At 42.9% G+C, this 21,586-nt stretch overlaps 1 protein-coding gene across 7 annotated transcripts in view; it reads left to right on the plus strand.

The window, feature by feature from the left end:
• Positions 1–21,586, plus strand: part of ASAP1 (ArfGAP with SH3 domain, ankyrin repeat and PH domain 1) — a 293,346-nt gene that overhangs the window by 194,628 nt on the left and 77,132 nt on the right. For all 7 annotated transcript variants that reach the window (XM_074316678.2, XM_088798947.1, XM_088798946.1 and 4 more), the window contains 4 exons: positions 13,659–13,733; positions 14,229–14,278; positions 18,902–19,031; positions 20,197–20,282. In XM_074316678.2, the coding sequence (XP_074172779.2) occupies positions 13,659–13,733; positions 14,229–14,278; positions 18,902–19,031; positions 20,197–20,282 (341 nt within the window). The remainder of the gene's footprint in view (positions 1–13,658; positions 13,734–14,228; positions 14,279–18,901; positions 19,032–20,196; positions 20,283–21,586) is intronic.

A 21,586-nucleotide genomic window follows, 5' to 3' on the forward strand; every position in this document is an offset into this window, starting at 1 on the left:
TGTCCTCAATTCAACCAGCAAATACCAAATGTCTGTTTTGTTTCAGAGTCTATAGTAAATACTGAAAAATAACATTTTCTAATTAAGATATCGCTTACAATGGGCATTGTAATCGTTTATATTAAATTCTTACTTATTTTTATTGAGGAAAATGAAAGGGGAGATTTTGTGGTCAGTTGTAGCTTTCTATTTTTGACTAACTACATAGGGAAAAATTTGCATTATTTGTGATTGGGAGTTTCTGAAGGGTTGGACCTGAGAAATACCCACCCACTGAGTGACGGCGACTCTCAGTCACCATTTAGGTGTTTTTCGGAACTTTCAGTGATTGTGGAAGGAATGATGACCGAGTGAAATGTTCTGTGAAAACCCCCAGGAGCGGCACAGATGTTGGTGTTAACAGCATGCTGGGCTGAGACTGCTTTTTATTCACCAGCTTCTACTTTTAAACCAACAACGTCTGGACTGCAGAGGAGATTTTCCTTGTAGCTGATTACTTTGTACCAGAGTCAGGGTGAAGGTACCTGCTTCTCTTACTGCCCCTTGCCTCCACATCCTAGAAAATGGTTTTGACCTCGTAATTCTTTATCTCGTTACATCAGAGAGAGAGGCTGTGAAATGTAGGTGGTGAGAGGAATATTGGTTTGGGTCTCCATCTGACCTGGAATCCTAGCTCCCAGCTCGCTAGCTTTTATAGCCTTAGGCAAATCAACTGATGTCTCTAATGCTAGCTTTCCTTGTCTCTAAAAAGAAAGAATAGTATCTGTTTCTTGGGAGTGGTGGGACTTCCTTGAGATCACATACGAGTCCTTAGGCACAGTAGCTGGCGCGTGGAATTGGCTTTACAAATACAACCAGCTTTTATTATCATTGACACCTTCTCATTTGATCTTTATGGCAACTCCCAGTGCAAAGGCAGGTATGGAAAGCCATGTCAGATAAGTGTACCGAGTCCCCAAATAAATAATCTGCCTGGAAGTCGCAGAATTAGGGCTTGAGCCTATCTTCCCTGACTACCGATCAGATCCTGCGGTGTTTCCACGAGCTGCCGCCCCATAAATTACAAAGTGATGAGCTTGCCTTTGTAGACTGTCTGGAGACTAGCGACCCACCGGACGTGATGCCTGGACCCCATACCAGCGGTCATCAGAGTCCTGTTTGTATTCAGCTGGCACAGGACTGTCTTATCCGTTTTTCCCTGTCATTTCCCTCATCAGTGAGTTATAGCCTATTGGAAAGAGCGGGTGTGGTAGCCAGTAGTTTTCTAACTTTTTGGTCTCAGGACCCCAATCTTAAAAATGATTGAGGACACTAAAGAGTTTTGTTTTGTTTTGTTTTCATTGTGGGCTATTTCTATCCATACTAACTGTATTAGAATTTAAAACTGAGAAAACTTTAAATCTATTATTTTGTTGCCGTATGTTGTTTTGATTGAGCTGGACAAAAAATACACAGCCTCCCACAGGTCTATATATTGGGAAGAGAGAGGAGTACTTTTCAGGTAATTATCGATATTCTTCTTTGATACGAGGTCAAAACTTGACGAGTGGTTGTTTCTTAAAAGTTGGTAGCGTTATGAATCGAAATTATATATAAATGAACTTGAAGGATTCGGAAGCTGACAAGCTCATGGTGACAGGTACACATTTTCCAGCATTTTACCTTTTCTCTGAGAGCTTGCAGTGACAGGCTCACTTCATTCATTTTAGAGAAAATACCAATACCCAGGTCTCAATACCAACAGTTTGTTGGTCGTTCTTTCAAGGAAAAAAAATGGTGTTCCACGCAGAAACTAACAAACAAAACCAGCCAGTTCAGCTTGCAACTCAAAAGTCTGCTTAAGTGCTTTTTCTCAAGCTAATCGTCACGTTTTGTTTTGCCTTGGCAGTATCTGTGCATACTTTCTGTGCACCGAGCAGTAGAAAAAAGACATACTGAAGGGTATGTAATAAAATGAATCAGTCTTACTGTGTCATCACGGGCACTCTTATATGAAATTCACCTTTCTTTTTCTTTTTAACTGCAAGAACATGCCCGTGAAGGTCATGGTGACTAGTTTGTGACGATGCCTTGTCTAAGGCACCAGCTAGTTCACCTGCATTATTGTTTGCACTATCAGTGCAACAGTCAAAACAGTGCAAAAGTCAGATAAAGCCTTAGTGTTACTGAAACTGCTTTGACCTTGGGAATCTCTAGGGGCCTGTGGACCATGCCTTGAGAACCACCAGTATCAGAAATCAAAGGCGTTGTTATGACTGCAGCCCTGCCACTGAGGGGGTTAATGTTGCCTGACTTACAAGCATGAATTTCCTCCCTGGGAGAATGAGAAAAAGTACCTTCTCCACCTACCCTGTTGCTTGTGTGAGGTCACATCGTATCACCCACGTGGCAGCGTCTGCAAACTGTCCTTGAGTCACACACAGTGGATTGTTATGGTATTAATAGACGACATTAATATTAATAGCCACTGCAGTGGACTTTATCTATGTATTTTTTTTCTTATAAAAAGAACACATGCCTAATGGGGAAAATTTAGAATACAAAGAGAAAATTGCAGTTTCTCGTTTATGTTTCCCTATCCATTAATATCGGAAGTTTACTTTTCTAGTCTGGTTTTCTGTATGTTCCTCCCCCCCCCACGCCCCCCATATATGAAATCATGTGTCCCAAGCAACTTTGTATTTTGTTAAATTTCGCTTAGCGTTGGCTTTAGAGCATACGCACTTTGCCTGCTTGGGACAAGTTACAGATTCGGAAGCTCGAGAGACTGACTTTCCAAAGAACCCGTGTGATGGATTCTTCATCCTTGATCGTTCAGCCCTCATGCCACTTGCAGTCTCGTCCGCTCCCTATTGGGAGAGCCAGTGCTGGGACGCTGCTTGATGGGAACCCAGGTACTGGGGCCGGAATAGGACCAGGGCCTTGCCTGTCCAGTGGGACTTCCCAAGTGAGAAGGTCTTTTGTCTTTTACTTCATGTTCTCTCTACCACTGTGGGCTTTTGACACCTTAAAATGAAAGGAGTGACTTTTTAATAAGAACCTTGCCTTTTGTGTATTTTTCTGGTGAAAGTCTGAGTCATCCAAAATTATAGAGATGGAGAACAGACCAGTGGTTCCTAGGGGCTGGAGAAGGGGGAGAGGGGGTGCCTATGAAGGAGTAGCCCAAGGAAGTCCCTGTGTGTTGATGGTTAGTTCTCTCTCTTGACTGTGGTGATGGTAAAATGTCATAGAACGATACGCAGGCATACCAAGAGTGAGTGCATGCAACAACCCACGGCATCTGAGGAAGGTCTGTGGCCTAGCTCATCGTCTTGTGCAAATGTTGATTTCTGGGTTTTGATCATGTACAATAAATAGACAGACAGACAGACAGACAGATGGAAGGCAGGCACATGTAAGATGTTACTATTGGGAGTAGCTGGTTGATGGATATAAGGGACCTCTCTTTATTATTTTTGCAACTTTCTGTTGAGTCTATAATTGTTTTCAAAATAAAAAGGTTAAATAAACGTATAAATCATCAAAGTCTGGTCAGGGAGAGAAAGGGGGAAATCTTTAATAATATAGTTATCGTTATGTAAAAACTTCAGTGTGTAACAAATGTACAGACTCTCACTTCTCTGCTATTACTTCAGGCCTCTGATCTGTAATCCCACTTCCGTTTCTCTTGTGTTGGTTTTCTCAGTCAGTCTTTCTCTGACTTGCGAATTCCTCCTTCTAGTCAGTCTTTTGTGCGGACGGTCCCTATTCCCCAAAGGTGAAGTGCTAGCTGCTTCTTCCTCCCAGAAGTGAATCTAGCACTCATGCATCGAGAAGTCTGGAGAAGGCTGCCACTTAGTGGTGACCAGGGAGATGTGGAAATGAATGACCAATTTCATCGATGTTGTTCATGTTTTTGTGGCGAGGTTTTAAGTGCATAGGTTTTTATGTGAAGTACCTGTCACAGGTCTGGTTCATGGTATATGCACAGTAGAACATAGCATTCAAAAAGAAATTATTAGAAATATTTCTATAGTTGGCTTACCAATCTCTCTGAATACAGCCTTCCTGCGCTTAAAGACACCTTGATAATCAAAACCATCTCCAGACATAAATTATTCATCATACCTGGAGAAGAGGCTATTTCTTATTTCCATGCCTTTCTACCTCCAGTTCCTTCTACTTGGAATGCCCATTAGTAGTTAGTGTGTTCGTGATAAAGGCTTTCTTTCCAATGCTGTTCCCTTGTTTTTTTAAAAGAAAAGGGAAAAGAAAGCAGAATGCCCTTGAGTTTTAGCTGTTTCTAAGTATTTTTTTGTTACTCATTTGATTAAATATACAATACAAAAATTATGTTCAATCTTTTTTTTTTTTTCTTAACCATTTTAAGGAAAGCAGTAAAACATGGCTTGTTAAATAAACAGTGCTGTTCTATTCCCAGTGTCAGGCCATCGTGGCCTCTGATCCTGGCAAATACGTTAAGGAGTCAACAGAGAATTGCCTCCATTTAATTACCAAACCACAAAATGGGACCGGAAAGGAGTAACTGGTGGATTGAAATAGATTCTCAGTGGGCAGAGGAAAACCATCTCAACCATACCCCAAGAGCCCCAGTATAGCAGTAGTTTTAGAAAGTATATGTAAAACCTCTTTTAAAATAGTACCCAGAAGGGTTGTGGTGCAGCCAGGACTCTCCAAGCCTCTGGCTTCTTCTCTTCCCTGAGCCTTTCGAAAGTTCTGTAGCTTGTATGAGAGCCTGCGCCTCCTTGAACAGTTAGAGGGCAGTTATTGCTTCAGAGCTGTTGAAGCAAAGATTTCTCCAGCTGCATAGCATTTCCTGTTTGCAATCTGACTGCAGGGTACTGTGGTTTGGGTTGAGGGGGTTTTTTTTGGTTTTTATTTCTCTTCTTTTCTTCCCCCTCAGATGAGAATAGATGGAAATGTGCAGGTTGGATCTGGATTCTGAGCAGATTATTTCCTCAAGTTCTGCTTTGAAATCCTAAAACATGTAGGGAGCATGGATATACTCAACAGTAAATTGGGAGCCCCTGGGTGCCCTGGATTATATCATACGTTTAAAAGACCTCATCTTTTTGCAAAACTTCCATCATTGGAAGTTTTTAGCATTTGATCTGCCAGACGTCCTCTCATTGTCCTGACGTGCTTCATTGCCATTCGTAATGTAGGGCCTTTCGCGAAATGAGATCCATGCATGTGGGTGGGAGGGTGTGGGCAAGAGGGAGCTTTTCTCCTTCCCTTCTGTTATAAAAGTTGTACATGTTCACTATAAAAATTTCAGAAATATGGAAAATATTAAATAAGAAAATAAAGATCATTATATAATTGTGACTTGTAACTGTTAATACTCATATTATAATACATCCTTTGAAACAATTTCAGAGATTTATACACAGAGATACTGTGTGTTTGTGTGTTGTGTGTGTGAGAGAGAGGGCGGGGGATCTAAGTCCACAATCTCTTATCCAAAACCCTTGGGGTAACATGTGTATAAGAATTTAGAATTTACAGATTTCAGAAGGGTGACAGTGTGTGTGCCATATATTATATAATGCCCCCTCACCCCCCGTGACTTCTCAGCAGGTCGTCCTAAACACAGTTTTATCTCTGCTGTGAAATATGTGAATATTTACATGAAGTGGGATAAACACTCTGAAGAGCCCCACCTCAAATCAGAGTTTCCCACCAAATGAATTCAGGTCAAGTCAGGTTTTGCTGCTAAATAAGTTGTTTTGTGTTTTTTTTTTAAACAAACAACCTTGTATACATACATCTGTAGCCTCATTTACGCCTCACAACTGTCCAGGTCGTAGCCATAATGAGTCCTATTTCACAGCTGAGAAAACTGCGTCCGAGTGCTGAGCGGCTGTCAGAGCCCACTCAGACCCCAGTGACCATGCCTTCGAGCAGCCCACGGACTGCCTCTCAACGGACACGGGCCTAATGCAAAGTTTACTTTTAATGTAGTTAAGTACAAAGTGTTGATTTAAAGAACAGCACGTGAAACAGTGGCACAGATGTTGCAAGAAGGAAGGCAGACCCTGTTCTGAGGTAATTCACAGCCATCTGTCTGCATGATCTTGGTTCTGGAAGCCTCCAGAGTCCCTTCTCTAGGCCCAAATCTGGAGGCTCATTGGAAAGAGCAAATGCAGGTATTTTCCTTGGCTCAGAGAATTCTGCCAAACTCAGCCTCAGACTCCCTCCTTTGACCCCTTCCACTTCTGCTGGGTTTCCCATTGGAAGTCCCCGGCGTGGCCTCTTAGCCTGGATTCCGCCATTCCACCTACCACCTGCTTCCTATTAAATGTTCCATCTTGGACTGATTTTGGATTCCTCTGCAGATATTGCCTCTGACCTCTCCTCACCGTAGCCCTTTGTCAAGGCCACCACTCCTGCCGGGCAGGGACAACAGGCCGACCAGGCTCCTCCTTCTGGGCTTCTGTCAGCCAGCTCCCGCAGCACGGATTAGTGAGGGGAGTGTGGCTGCGCTTTAGGCTGTGCTGTACAAGCCAGGAGGGGGCTCTCACCGTGTCCCCTGCCTGAGCATGTGCGTTAGCCATGCTGGGCCCGGTGCATCTGGCTCCCTCGTACCTGAGAACAGCAGTATCACAGTGTGAGACATCTTTTCCTAAGGGTTTTCCTTGAGACACGAATCCCATACCTTGTTTTTGTCAAGAGTTCTGGATGGGAAAGCATTCATTACATGTAACCCGTGGGGATGTATGGTGCACGTGTGTATGTTAAAGCCTTGAAGGCAGCCTGTGACGGAGAGGCCTGTCCAAGTCAAAGACCTTTTCCTATTTCACTGACCACACACCCTCTTGTGCTATAGGAAGCATTAACTTCCCACGGAACCACTTTGAGAAACACTGGTTTCAATGTTTTGCTGGACGAGGTGATCGATTTCGATTATTGTGTTTGTTTGCATGGTATTCCATTTCACACCTACACATGTAGAACTTATTTCATATTTACATTTCAGTATGTAATTTCTGATTGTTTAAGCTGGCTGCTTCTGTACACTTCGCCTCATTATTTTAGATTACACCCTTGTGTAATCTACCTTTCGGTTTAAACATGAAGAAACGGCCTCCTGATTCCATCTTGAGCCAGTAGCTTACTGCATCTTCCACTGAAAATGAATGAACCCTTTTATTGACTTATTGCCCAGCCGTGTTAAGCAATTGGAAGTTCAGAGAGCCAGCACGGCTTTGAAGTCAGATAAAACTGAGTTCAAATCTCTGCTCCACCATGTCCCAAGCTGGGTCACTGGAGGCAGACTCACTCACTCACTCACTCACTCACTCACTCATCCAGAAAGCAGGGATATTAAGAAGGGCATCACCAAAGAGAGACCCTTGAGCTGAGCCATAAATGAGTAGTAGATAGTCATGAAACTATTCTTTCAGACTTTTCAAGGCTCTTCTCCTTAAACAGAAACATTAAACAGCGTTAGGCATTGGTTGATACACTTGAATTTAGAGAGTGAGGTGAAAGTCTATACGTCAGTATTTGAAAAAAAAGAAAAGACTTTCTAAATCGTGGCCTTGACTTCAGCCAGCATTTTTTTAGGTGTCCACTCTGTTCCAAGCTCTGTGCTAAGCTTGTCTGACATTCTGTTGAAGAGACTGCTTCTACAGAATATTTTAATAATTTACGCGAAAGTACTACTTAATTTTATAGAGAAACATGGACAGGGGTAGAGGACCAGATTCTGTAAACTTCCTGCTTTTTGTTGCCCACAAGTAGAGAAAACTTACTTAGTTTCTGGCATCACAGGTGTAATATCAAAGAAGGATGGCCTTGAAATATATCACAATGGCAACTGTCGCAGCCACCATTTAGATAAATTCTTTGAATTCCAAAATTTCATTGAGGATCAAGTGACGTGACTGTTGAAGCATGAAGGTGTGGACCAAGCAGACAGCAGGGCTGTGCAGACAAAGGCATCAGGAGATGTCTCTGTTTTCTTATGAGTTAAACGAAGACTGTGATGTCTACTCAGAGGCATTGCTGTGTCCTCCCGGGATGTGGTGAGCCCTGTGTGCTTGTCAATTTGCTTTATTAGATTTTTAAATTATGTTACAAAGGTGCTTCCTAAGTACAAGTTTGTTGTAAAACAGACAATGTGCGATAAAGATGTTTGGTGAAGGCAAGGAAAATGTGATTTGCTATCACTTACAGTATGGTTTTGTTCTAGTTTAAACACAGCAAATTACACATGACATTGCATGGAAATGAAATTAACGGTCTGAAAGTTGACCGTGAACTAACTGATTAGTCATTTCAAGCAGAATAAAGAAATCCTTAAGGTTGGGATGTCTTTTTTTAACCAAAGCGTAGCTATCTAGGCTTTTTCTGGTTCCTTTTGCTTTTCCATTTATCTTATAAAACTTAGCTATTCTCCCTTTTCTTATAATTACCCTCAAATGAAATCAGATGCCGCACATAACGCAAAGGAAAATGGTGCTTTCGTTTTCACTCTTGATATGGGAGATGACATTAAATGTAACCCACCATTTACTTACAGTGACTTGGCCAAAGTATAACTGCATTATGTTACGTTATGGAAGGCTCATGTTCCCCAAGATTCCTGCACCTACCCATTTTTCTCTGTAAAACTGCCAGTAGGTCTGTGCTTTGCGCTTAAATTCAGTCTTTTCAGTTCCTGATGCCTTTAGCATAATGGTATGATTCGGTTCCCACCTTTCCTTAGGTCTTAACCAGATCTCCCAGAGCATTCACTCACTTCTGTTCATTTTTCAGGGTAACGATGTCTTAGACCCTAGGCCAGTGATTTCTACTTTCTGATTGTAGATCTTCTCTCTAAAGGAACTTTGAACAGCCATTAGGCTAAGGCAGTGGTGCCCAGATTTGACCTTGCATCCATTTCCTCTAGAAAGCTTATTTAAATGTAGGTCACTGGGCCCCCCCCTCAGCATGTCTGATTGGCTAGTTTTGAGATTTCATTTCTAACAGGTTTCCAGATGGCGCTGATGCTGTTTGTGGTCTAAGGACCACAGTTTGAGAACCACTCATAGGGATTGTCATTCTGGACAGAGGTCCATAATTCCCTAGGGTTATAGAGAAGCTGTGATTTTGTTCCTTCAAATTCACTACCTAATTGATTATTTTTACTTTTATACGTGCCATCCAGTTTATGTCATGGATTAACACATCAAACAAGTTGAATGAGAAGTAGGCTGCTGGTTGATTATATCGCCCTCTTGTGTTTCTGTGTCGTATTTCTTTTCAATAACTTTCTGAATACAAACATAATGCCAGCTTTCATCTGCGTTGGATTTGTACGTGCCCTCAGCCTGTGAGCAGTAGGTACTCTTAGTTTCCTCTCAATGCGTAAGCAACCAAATAAACTAAAGCTTAATTTAATAGGTTAGTTACTGCTGCTATTAATGGTTTATTCATATATGTAGTGTGTTACAGTCCTCAAAACATTCTGCTATGTGGCAAAAAGATAGGCCGCAAGTGGTTCATTGGCTTTGGCGTTAGACCCAGGTTGTGGTTTGACCCCTCCACTTAACTAGCCACGTGTGTCTGAACAGATTACCAGAAACACCTTGCAGGTGACAGGAGCAGCCAGCGCAGCGAGCGTGTGAAAGCCGGCAGCCGTGTACCCACCGCGAGGCACCAGCTTCGTAGGTGTCGCTTTTCCCTGATCCTCTCACATCGGCGGCAAAGGTGCTGGAACGCCCGTTGTAGATCAGGAAACCGGGTCAGCAAGGTGAAACAGTTAGCCAGAGTCACCCCGGGCCCGGGGTGATGAGTGGCCACATGCCTCTGGGATTTTCTCTGTATCATAAATACCCTGGGAAACGGCTGATGACAAACGAGGCCCCAGTTTTAAGTAGCTCAAAGGTGGTAAATAGCTCTCTAGTGCGTGAAGGAGTTAACAGTCTAGACAGAATACCTCTTTATGCCAGGGAAGTGTCAGCTTAACTGCTGGGATCTGGCTCATTGTTTTAATTGGATTTTTCCAATGTGTTGAGCACGTCAGTGGATTTGCATTAGCCTTACTTTCAGCGAAACTTTCTGTCTGTAGAGGGGAAGGAGAGAGAACCAATGGGCGGTGGAGGGAGAATGTCAGAATTAATGCAGATGACAAAGCAGGCCAGTTACATCCTCGTTCATTGGCACAGTCCCGTATGCAGGACAGTGACATGGAGGCACCAGGCCACGCTGTGCTGCCCTTCCTGCGCACACACTGCCACGTCCCTGCCCCTGTCCCTGAGCTCCAGAGGGCAGCACGCAGGCCCACCCAGGCATGCCTGAAATGACAGGACACTGTGACCCACGGCGCGTTGTCCTGTGGTAGGATCTTGTCAGTCAGTGAACAACACAGGTGAGATGCTGCCCTTCGAGGCGTGCCTTCCAGAGAGGCAAGGTGCGCCATGAGCCAATAAACAAATGAACGTGGTCGTTTCATTTGGGGCTGTGTGTGTGTGTGTTTATATCCACAGAGAAAAAGTGTCCGTGACTTCATCACCAGCAACCGGGATGACGGGGCTGTTGGTCTATTGGTATAATGTCTGGTAGTGTCTAAGCAATTGCAAGGAATAAGTGGTTATTTTTGTCAAAGCCAATATTAATTACAGTTTATTTGCTTAAACAAGTCACTTTGCCTCACAGAAGGACAGACCTCAGCTTCCTCCCATCTGATTTATCCCAATTTCTGGCTGGGCTGGATGGCTGCACTCACTGGGGAAATAGCCGGTCTGTGAGGGAGTAGAGAGCAGTTTGTTTGGAAAGCAGATAGACTTACCACACCTACACATCATTCCCGAAGTGGTTTTTAATGTGTTGTTGGCTTAATAAAATGGAAAAAGATGTACTTTTTCAAACATGCTCTTCCATCTCTTGTCATCTGGATTCACTTAAAGAACTTATGTTGATTCAACTTTATCATGAAAGGAAAGGAAATGGGTGGGAGTCGAGTAAATGGGAATAGAGTCATCTATACAATTTTCGTAAAAATAAAATGGAAAATAAGTCTATAATAGATAGGAAAGGCTTTTTTAAAAACCCATGTAAGATAACAAAAGTGCCACAGGAAGTTTGTCCCCCCATATTATTATCGTATCATGCTGGCGGCGGCGCAGTACCTGTGGAGACGCCTTGGTTACACGTCCGTCAGTTTGCAGCTCTTGCTCAGGCCATGAAAGGGGATCCTGGAAGGATTAGAAAATTTTAAAAATAATTTTTAAAAAAACCACAGGAAAATGAGGGAAATCTGTCAACTGTGAAGTCATATGACTCATCCCTGTCACAGAGCAATACCTTAAGATATCTGAGAAAATAGCTTGTCTCCAAGAAAGGAAATTTTGTTTTGCCCCTCAGTAAGTAATCCCTAAACATTTCCTCCTCTTGAGATTGGTCTGCTTTCTCTGTACCTTCTCTCTGTATCTTTATAATGACAGGTAGTTACACTTCACTTTTCACTTTAAACAGTCTTCTTTGCCAGTTTTTCTAAATGACCCTCCTTTTTCCTGGGAAGTAAGCTGGGAAGAGTTTGTAAGTTTTACATACGTTTCCTGTGGCCTTTTCATATAGGCTTGTCATTTGGGAAGATTCTGGAGTTATATATAATACACAATATTTTGCCTTCTTGGTTTCTCATCAACCCCCAAGAGTATGTATGTGGATAACCACAAAGAAATTCTTAACTCTTGGGGTTTTCCATCAAGGCAGCTACAGCCCACCACCTCCTGCCCCATGCCTGACCACGATGACGATACTAAAAGGTTGAGACGTGTCCTGTGTTTGTTGTGTGGTCAGTCCATGGCTTTTGAGGGACTTTTCCTTCCAAACAAGCCCCCCCCATTCAGTACTAACCACAGAATTTCATAATTCTTTTTTTTTTTTTATTAAATTTATTGGGGTGACAATTGTTAGTAAAATTACATAGATTTCAGGTGTACAATTCTGTATTACATCATCTATAAATCCCATTGTGTGTTCACCACCCAGAGTCAGTTCTCCTTCCATCACCATATATTCGATCCCCCTTACCCTCATCTCCCACCGCCACCCCCCGCCCCCAGAATTTCATAATTCTTTTATTGTTACTTTTCTCATACAGCTTTCAGATCAAGGTGGCAATAATATTATGGGTTTGGGTTTTTTTTTTTCCTGCTTCATTTCACAAAGGATTTGAGGCATTGGGGACTAAACATTAAAAGTGGTTTATAAGCACTGTCTTTTCATTTTTATTTTTATTTTTTTAGAATTTTTCCTTTTTTGAGTAAACAGTATAGTACATGTTACCAAAACTTGAAAAACAATGCAAAAAAATACAGAGTAAAAAGCTGCTCTCCCACCCTCTCCCCTTGCCCACCCAGGTTCCATCCCTAACAGGAACCAGTATCAGCAGGTTTCTGTATCCTTTCAGAAATAATTTAAGCATAGACATACTTTTTCTTATTTTTATATCGATTTTTGTACACAATGACTACTGTTTTATAGTTTGCTTTTATCACATAACTTATCTTAGAGGTGTTTTTAAAGTTAGACATAAAGAACTTTCTCATATTATGGCTGTTTAGAGCTTCCATGATCTGTTACCCAGTCCCCTATTGATAAGAGTAACCTTTCCATCACTGTAAACAGTCCTGTAGAGACCCTTACACACACACGACTCTGTACTTCCTTTATTCTACACGTATTTATTGAGCCTCTACTCTGGGCTAGGCCGTGTTCTACATTCTGGAAATACGGCGGTGAACATGTAGACCTTACTCTCAAAGAGCTTTCATGCAGACTGGGGACACAGCACACAACTAAGGAAACAAATACATCTATAAATGGTTGGGGACGTTCCGTTACAACATTCGTGAGGTGCTGTAGGAACTTAACTCCTTATGTACATCAACTAGCCTGTGGTAAAGCTGGTTTCGTTATACGTTGCTTCTCTTGAAGTAGCAGAGCCTCTCGATGATGAAGTGAGGACTTGCTATGTAGTTGGCATCTCCTTGAACACACACTGTAAAACCTCCTCAGGCCATCTTTTGCACTTGTCCACCCCTCCCTTGGTGTCCCTGCCCCCCAGCTCTCCACCGAGTAGCAGCGCCATCTCTTTCCTCTGCAGACCCTTCTTTGTACCGTCTTAAAATCAAGGAGACACTGGTCACTGCCTTGGAACCCTGGGAAACCATGCACCCTGTTGTAGATGGCGATTCCTAAGTACGGTTCTTTTTCACAGAATCTAGGCACTAGGGCCGCACTTGGGAGCAGGACCGCTGAGGGCCTGCCCGCCCTGAGCTTGTGTCCTGGTGGGAGAGACAGTCCACATTCAAAGTTAGCAATTTCAGACAGTGGTAAGCGCCAGTGGTATAAGCCCCTCCTTACTCTGCCGGAGGCATTTGAAGTCGAATTAAGATCTCCCATTTCGGTAGGAAACCAGGAAAGTTCTAACTATGATTTGAGGAATTACCTGTGCACGTGTCCATATGCTGCAGCGCATGGTCCCGCTCACAGCTCCCTGCTCCCACTGGCCGCGGACGGGTCCTGCCTGGTAGGCGGGATGCCGTGTGCGAAGCCCTCATACAGAGCCCGGTGCCCGCGGACGCGCTGCCAGCGCCAGCGGGGCTCGCTGTTGCGTACACGCTTTCCTTGTTAACTCGTCTCATCTCTGCTTTGTTTTTCAGCTCCAGGGTCTGAGCCACAACGTCATCTTCACCTTGGACTCGTTACTCAAAGGAGACCTGAAAGGAGTCAAGGGAGTAAGTGTTGAGAAACTTGATTTTCACTGTAACTTGAAAGGACGGTTGTTTTCTTCTCTTTGAAGATCATAGTGGTACTTGTATTCGAGAGGCACTTGGAACATTTTTAGCATAAAAAGTGTTGTTAGAAAATGGTCTTCGGGAAAGACGTGCCACTTCACATAATGTTACTGACTAAGCAAGAGGGTTGGTGAGAACCCAAGTGGCGGGGGGAAAATCTGCACCTGGGTCTTGGTGCCCCCTATGTACCCCCATCGCCCAGAACTGCAGGGCTCTGCCTCGTCCACGTGACCAGGAATGCCCACCCTCCCGACTCCCTTACGCTTCTCCTTGTGGGTAATAAATAGTGTGATGTGCGTGCAAGTGTCTTGTGTAAAATTTCAAACATCCTATAAAGGAAAGCATTTTTGCTAAGATGTTATTTCAAAATTATTTATTCTCCTTTAAGCAAAAGTACATGCAGTTTCAATTTCAATTTCATTTTCCCTTTCCTAGGATCTCAAGAAGCCATTTGACAAAGCTTGGAAAGATTATGAGACAAAGTTGTAAGTGGCCTTTTTGTTTTGTTTTTGTTTGGTTTGGTTTTTGTTATATCGTCGTGAGTTTCCTGAGATGAAGAGTAAGTGGAAGAAGGACGGAACCCTTAGCTAGTATCTTCTGGACAGAAAACTTGTTTAGTCCATGCTCGTAAGGGCTAAGCAGTTGGGTCTGCGACCCAATTAAAAGTGGTTACCTCGCCGTGCCGGTTATCTGGAGGGAGCTGTACTTGTGCTATCAAGTATTTTGGCATTCACGGCTGACGTTGACTATTAGGTTGTAGGTCTACAACCGGGGCAACTTTTCTCTCATTATAGTCAGCATATCGCTTAGACCATTTACACTTCTAGACAGCACAGCAGTTGGGAAGTAATGAAACTGTAGCGAGTGCTTGTGACATCTTTCTTCCTGCCCGGGCCTGTGGGAAGTGTCACTTGCGTGACCTCCTCACACCGACTCCATCCGTGGGCAGCTTTCGCTGTCTGTTCATAGATCAGGAAACTGAAGCTGGAGGGCTCAGGGGCTTACAGAAGGTCATGAAGCCGTGTGACCCCGGAACCAGAATGGGCGCCCTACGTGACGGGGTTATTGTGAGGGATCAGGGAGGTAAAGCGCATGGGACACGTGGCATGGGCCAGCTCCCGACCTACAGCACGGGCCATACCACGTTCCGTAATCAGTGTTACTCTGTGACATTTGTACCACCGACTGTGGGGGCGATGGGAGGAGAAGCGTTTAATGAACATTGTAGCTGTAAACTTGGAGAACTACCAACGGAAGAGAATAAAAGCATTTCCATAGATGACAGTAACAGCCAAGTGAAAACACAAGCAAAAGAAAAACAGTTAAATCTTTTCCTCCCAAACTGCTTTCATAATTGCTTGCGTAATATGTGCATTGTTAGAGACTTGCTGCTTTAGGACTACTTTTGTGCGTTGACAGTTATAAATGCAACGGAGAACAAAAACGCCCTCACAGTGGTCAATGGATGTAGAAGAATGCTGCGTCATCATGACTTTCTCTCTGAAAGTGGGTCCTGATGCTCACGCTTGTGAGCTAAGTCCCCCTCTGCCCAGAGGCAGCTGCGTACACCTGGTCCCGGATACAACTGAGTATTCATACTTACCAGAGAGGAAGGGCGGTGGGTCACAAAAGGGGAGAAAAACATTTTGCTCTGGATTTGTTGTGGAATATATCTCCTCTGTAGGACATAGGAAGGACAAAACAAAATAAATGCTTGGTCAACTAAAGTGCGACCAGTATTGCTACATAAAAATCTGTGTGTTGGTTGAAGACCTCGTAGCGCCTGGTGGTCAGTATTAGGAACGTCGTAGAACAGAAAGCACGCTAAGATGACCCAGGCGCTCTTCACAGCACTTCTCTCAGAGGCTGTGTGAACTTGTCTGTTCACTTGTCTGTGTTGTCCTCAGAATGTGAACGTGGAGAGTTTATGGTGTACCTGATGATACAGGGTTCTTCTCCTAATGATGAAGGGGAGAGTGGATGTGAAGTAGGCAGTGAGTGAGCTTCTAGTGGAAACACCCAGCAAATAGCCCCCTGCCTGCCCCTTCCTACCTCCTGGTTTCCCTCCTTTTTCCAACTCTCACCTGTGCCTGGCTTGTTTGTCTCCACGTTGCTCAGCACCCGCTTGCCGTTCTTTTCTTGGTTCATCGTGGTGTGAGCTATGGTAGAGGAGGATTTGGCCCTCTGGCAGAGCCACCACCCCCATCCCTCTTCCTGCCACCCATTCGTCCAGTATGATGCATACGGCAATCTGTGGTTAAGCCAGCTGTCCGTGTTTACATTTCCGTGAGTGTAAGTATTCATTGCCAGTCTCCATGATGTAGAACGATGGAATTTCCATTCTTATAGTGCAATTTTTTGCTTTTTCTTAATGAAGTGATTACCTCCTTTCTTCATTTGCTTAGTTCTATATGAATCTTTTGTTGAATTTTTACCTGTTCCAACAGATGTCCGACACCTATCAATAATGTTTCTGTTTAGAAAATACATGATATATATTATTATAATAATTAGATATCTTTATCATTAAATTCTCTGTCAGGTCCTTTTCTCTCCTGAGACATCTTTCCAGAGCTCTTCAGATCAGTGCAGCTGTCATCCTGGGGCTGCCCCCTAGTGGTAGACCTCCTACTTCCTCTTTCCAGGTCAAGTACAGCATTTGCTGACACAGCCCCTCCTGTCCCTTCCAGGGAACAGCGCTAAAGGGGGTAAAATTTTCAGGTTTTGGCACATCCAAAAATACCTTCATTCTGCCATCACACAGAATGAGAATGTGGCTGAATGTAAGATTCTAACTTCATAATCATTTTCTCAAAATGTCAAAAGCGTTACTTCATTGTTCATGAAAAAACCTGATGCCTCTCTGATTCCCATTTCTTTGTCTATGACATGTTGGGGCTTGGAGCGGGGGAGGTTGTTGTTTATTTTCAGTTAGAAAAGGTTGAAATATTCTCCTTATAAAAGATTTTACCAAGTTTCTTCATGTGCCATGGGGTGTGCATTAACCTATTTGCAATTTTTAGTTCTTCAGTTTTGAAAAAATTTCTTGTAGTTCCTCGTATATGTTTGTTTGTTCTTACTTTTCTAAAACTCCTCATCATATAATGTTGGACTTTCTAGATTGTTCTTATAATTTTCTTCTCTTTTCTGTTCTGTTTGTCTGTGTTATGTTTTAGGTTATTTCTTCAACCTTTCTTTCCCACTGTTTCAGTTGACCTTTTTCTGTTGGCCATCATATTTTAAATTCCTAAAAACTATTTTTCTCAGTTAGTTGGGTTTTAGTGTATGTTTTTTGGTTTGGGTTTTTGTGTGTGTTTTTTTCTTTTGCCTTTTAATAGTTTCTTTTCTTGTTTCATAGATGCACTATTTTAGCTCTCCGAGGATGTGGTTACATTTTATGAAATTTTTCTGCTCCCTTATTGCCACTGGTTCTCTACACCCCACCCCTACTCTTTTTTAATTTGATCTCTCACTTTCATTTTGGAGCCTTTTCTCACTTTCATTTTGGAGCCTTTACTCCTTGACTGCTTATTCACATTGCAAAGTAAGGCACCCAAAAGTTGATTGAAACGTCATATATATCAGCAAAGCTGTGTCAAGAAAGCAGTGAACTGCCTCTTTAGGTTTTAAGTTTTAGGATGTCAAGACAGCTTTCCTATCAGGAGTATTTTAAATGTCAGCATCTAGAAGTCTGTCTTCTGGGACCATTCAGTTCCCTCAGCCCCTTGTCTAGCGATTATATATGATAACTTTCTTTCTGGGAGCTACACAGGCCAGGGACGCAGGGAGCCCTGTCATTTGGGGTGCAGACTTTCTCCTTTTAGACCTCTTCTAAATATTCGTACAATTCTCTCATCCTTTTTTGCCTCCAGTTCTTGTCTTTGGGGCGTTATATTTTTTTAATGACTTTTTCATTGTAGTGGGATTGCCGACGAAAGAAGAAATAAACACATGTGGTGAAGTCACCATGCTAACCCAGAAGTCTATTATTGCCATTAAGTTATCTGGCCCCTCTTCTCAAGTGTCTGGAGCGTCCTGCTTCTCTTCCCACCCAGGCCAGTAGGGAGAGAGCTGAGGTTTATTTTCTTTCTGGTAAAATCCCTACAGTCATGCCTGTGTGACTGCCATGGTGACGTGATGAAAGAGCTGCTTAGACATAGCATTCGTGTATTAGCGTGAATCCCAACCAGGGTTTGTAGTGCGTTTTCCATTGACTGGGTTGATGGGTTGAATTTCCACTGTTTGTATAATAGACAAGGATATTGGCTTTCTTTGGGGCTTAATTCCCCGCCACCACAATGCAAAACAGAAGAGCTGAAGCCTAAGTCAGTTGGTCTTTGTATTCACAACTCGAAATAACAGGCTGTTTCTGAAATTAAAAGTCTGTTTTCAAGTCAAATGGATTTTTGGAAAGAGGGCCGTGACCATTGGTATTATTTCGGGGGTGTCACCTATCCCAGCCAAGCATTAGCCTCGGGTTCTGTGGGATTAATGTGAGGACTCCTTATTTTGTGGGCCCCTCTCACCCCCTTCCCCACTGGAGAATATTTTCATAGGATTCTAAATTATAGACTGCGATTTCTCCCAGTCTTTATTTTGGTCAATCCAGGAACAGGCGGTTAAATGGTTAAAATAACTTACTAGGTATGGAAACAGCCTGGGTTTAGAGAAATATGGAATTGACTTTTGACTGACTTTTGTGCATGTCCACAAAGACCGACCCATGATATTCCTTGTCTTGAAATAAGTCTCATCACTTGTTGATCATCAAAATACGCCTCAGTTCTCCAACTTTCTCATTCTTTGGCCTCGTAAAGTACTTTTCCCAAGAAAAAGTAAATGGTCAAAATGTCTTCATGCCAACCAACGTTTAAGAATTTTATATGACTCCATCCCCATGTGAGACCAAAGTTAAGACGTAAGAAGTTTCCGAGGTGAAATGCCATAGTGTGCATTTGTTGTCTTTGAACTTAAGAGTTGATTGCTGCTCCTAACTGAAGAGTTCCTGCCTCTTCACTCTAGTAATTAAGAAACAATGAAGCAGCTGTCATTGAAGGAAAGACGTGTGTGCGTGTGTGTTTTAACGATGCCGTCTGCTCTGATTACAGTACAAAAATCGAGAAGGAGAAGAGAGAGCATGCCAAACAGCACGGCATGATCCGCACGGAGATCACGGGGGCCGAGATTGCCGAAGAAATGGAGAAGGAACGACACCTCTTTCAGCTCCAAATGTGCGAGGTAAGAACGGACCTTCCAACCTTTTGCCTAGAATTCCATTCACTGTCATCCTTCGTGAGCCAGTCAACGGTTTTTATGCTGACAACCAGGCTGGGTGTGACTATTGGAGGAGGGGCTGTTTCTTAAGGTTCTAATCTCCATTTTTCTCCAAGCCTTTTGGGACCGGCCGTTTCACTGTTGTCTCATACTTTGAGCCTGGGTCCTATGGGGCTCTTTAAGCCAAAACAGGATTCTTTGGTGAGAACTTTCATGTTGCTTGTGAGTGACTGTGGGAAAAAAATGGGGGTGAGGGGTAACACTGGTGAATATTAAGTTTTACTGGGACAGGTCTAGAGCATGTTTTTTTTAACCACGTGTCCAGTTTGAGTGAAAGCTTAAACGAAGTAGTCATTGAGAAAGTCTATGAGTTCATGAAAAAAAAAACACCAAAATGCAATGAACAGCATGTTGCCTTAGAGCAGTGGTTCTCAAACTGTGTTCCGTTGAACACTGGACTCCTTAACCTGGAGACCAGCCAGTTTTTCTTTCTTAAGTTTTCTGTTTTGTTCTTTCCTCATAAACTTCTGGCTCCTCCTTGAATTTGTCTGCTCACAAACACTTCCACACAATAAAACGGGAAGAAGAAGCAAACAATAGCAACAGACAATTTTAGCCAGTCGTGAAAATCAGAGCCAATAGTGTTAGTGCATAAACTAATGGTGTGTTATTTTTATTCTTTCACTTTCTTGTTTCATAACAAACATTCTTTCTAATTCACCTGCTTGGTCTAAATGTCCTAGTACCTGATGGCACTTTCCTTGAAGAGAATACTGTTTGACTTGTTTTCTGCCAAGAACAGGCCCTCTCTTGCGGGTTCTGACCATGTGAAACCTGAGTTTGAGACCCTCTGCACCAGAGGAAATAATGATTCCAGAATGCTTTGCTGTGTCTGACTTCTGTTTGTCTAGTAAACTGGTCTCATGCATTTATGAAGCGCTAACACACTAACCGGTGTGTTTTATACACTGTGACTGTGCCAGGTCAGCATTCCCTAAATCCAGCTCACACTGTCTGAAGACCCAGTAACCTGCGCAGGTCACCACTCGTCCGCTGCCGCCCACGCAGAAGCAGGACTGGAGAAGCTTGTCTGTAATGATCAATATCCAATTCTGTTTTATTTCCACAGTATCTCATTAAAGTTAATGAAATCAAGACTAAAAAGGGCGTGGATCTGCTGCAGAACCTTATCAAGTATTACCACGCACAGTGCAAGTAAGTGGAATACTGTCGTCGCGGTCGTTATCCCCACTCAGGCCCCTTCCCTGCACTGGTTTTCTGAATTTTCTCTTTCCTGTCTTCATTTGGTCACTGTATATAGTGACATAATACCCTTCCACAGCCAAATGATACGAAGTAGTATTGTCTTCCATCTTCAGTGTTTTCTGTAATTCAGTAACTCAGTTCAGTGCAACCATTTGGCTGCTTGAAAATGCTGTCTCACTGACAAATGCTGACGTTGGCCTCGACAGCCGGTGGAGCTCTTGTTACAAATACTTGAGTTCCTGTCACCGAAGAGGCCTTCTGTTTTGTTTTTTCATCATCTAAATGAAGTGAAATGAAATAATTTCAGCACTAAGAATACTGTGCATTTCTACTTGGGTACCTTTATGACTGCTAGTACACGTTGAGAGAAATTCGTTGTTCTATACTGGCCCTGTTTTTGTTTGTTCACATTGCAGGGCTGCTTTTTTATTATGTTTGAGATCCTGTGGTACCACATTTGCTTATTTGCTTCTTGTTTACTTACTTATTGGATGAACTTTTGTCGGTTTTCTGGTAGAGTGTTTATGGGACATGCACAAGGCCTGAGTCAGACAGACGGAAGAGTTCAGATCCTGGCTGTCCAGCTGGGTGACCACATGAACTTTCTCAGGTGCATCTCAGCCTCATGTCCTTATCTGTCGAGTGGGGTTCTGGTTCGTAGACCCACCTTGGGTTTTGAGAGAATGTGCGAATTCAATGAGATGGTCAGGCAGATGCAGGGCTCAGCCCAGTGTCTGCCACACTGAACGCGTTTGCTGCCATGATGCTTCCAAGTTGCATTAAAACCATCCATCCATGGACTTTATTGTACAGAGTGTTTCCCTTCAGGTCCAGCTTTTTAATGATCCAGTTGTTCTTTATGTAAATTTGATTGAACTCTTTTCCTCTTTTCAAAGTAAATTCCACCTTGTGCAAATGTGTTTCTGATATAAAAATAATATATTTCAGTGGAAAGAGTTTCACGTTGAAAACATAATTTCACTTTTGGAAACCTCTCACTGAAGACCTGGACCTTGGCCTCATAGTGTAGTGGGGCACGTGGGAGACTTTGAAATGTGCTCTGGTGGTCCCTGATTGTAGCTCAGGGTGAACTTTTTCATCTTTTATCGAATTTAGTTTTCCTAGAAATGAATCATCGCTTTGAATCTTTTACAGAAATAAATGAATCTCTCAATCATCTCAGTTACAACACTTTGGCGGCAAATCAGATTTCACTTGATTTTAGAGATCTTTTTTGATCTTAAAGTCTCTAA

This window comes from Rhinolophus sinicus, chromosome 6, assembly GCF_057876585.1.
Source record: "Rhinolophus sinicus isolate RSI-liver-muscle chromosome 6, RSI-T2T, whole genome shotgun sequence".
Classification (NCBI taxonomy): domain Eukaryota; kingdom Metazoa; phylum Chordata; class Mammalia; order Chiroptera; family Rhinolophidae; genus Rhinolophus; species Rhinolophus sinicus.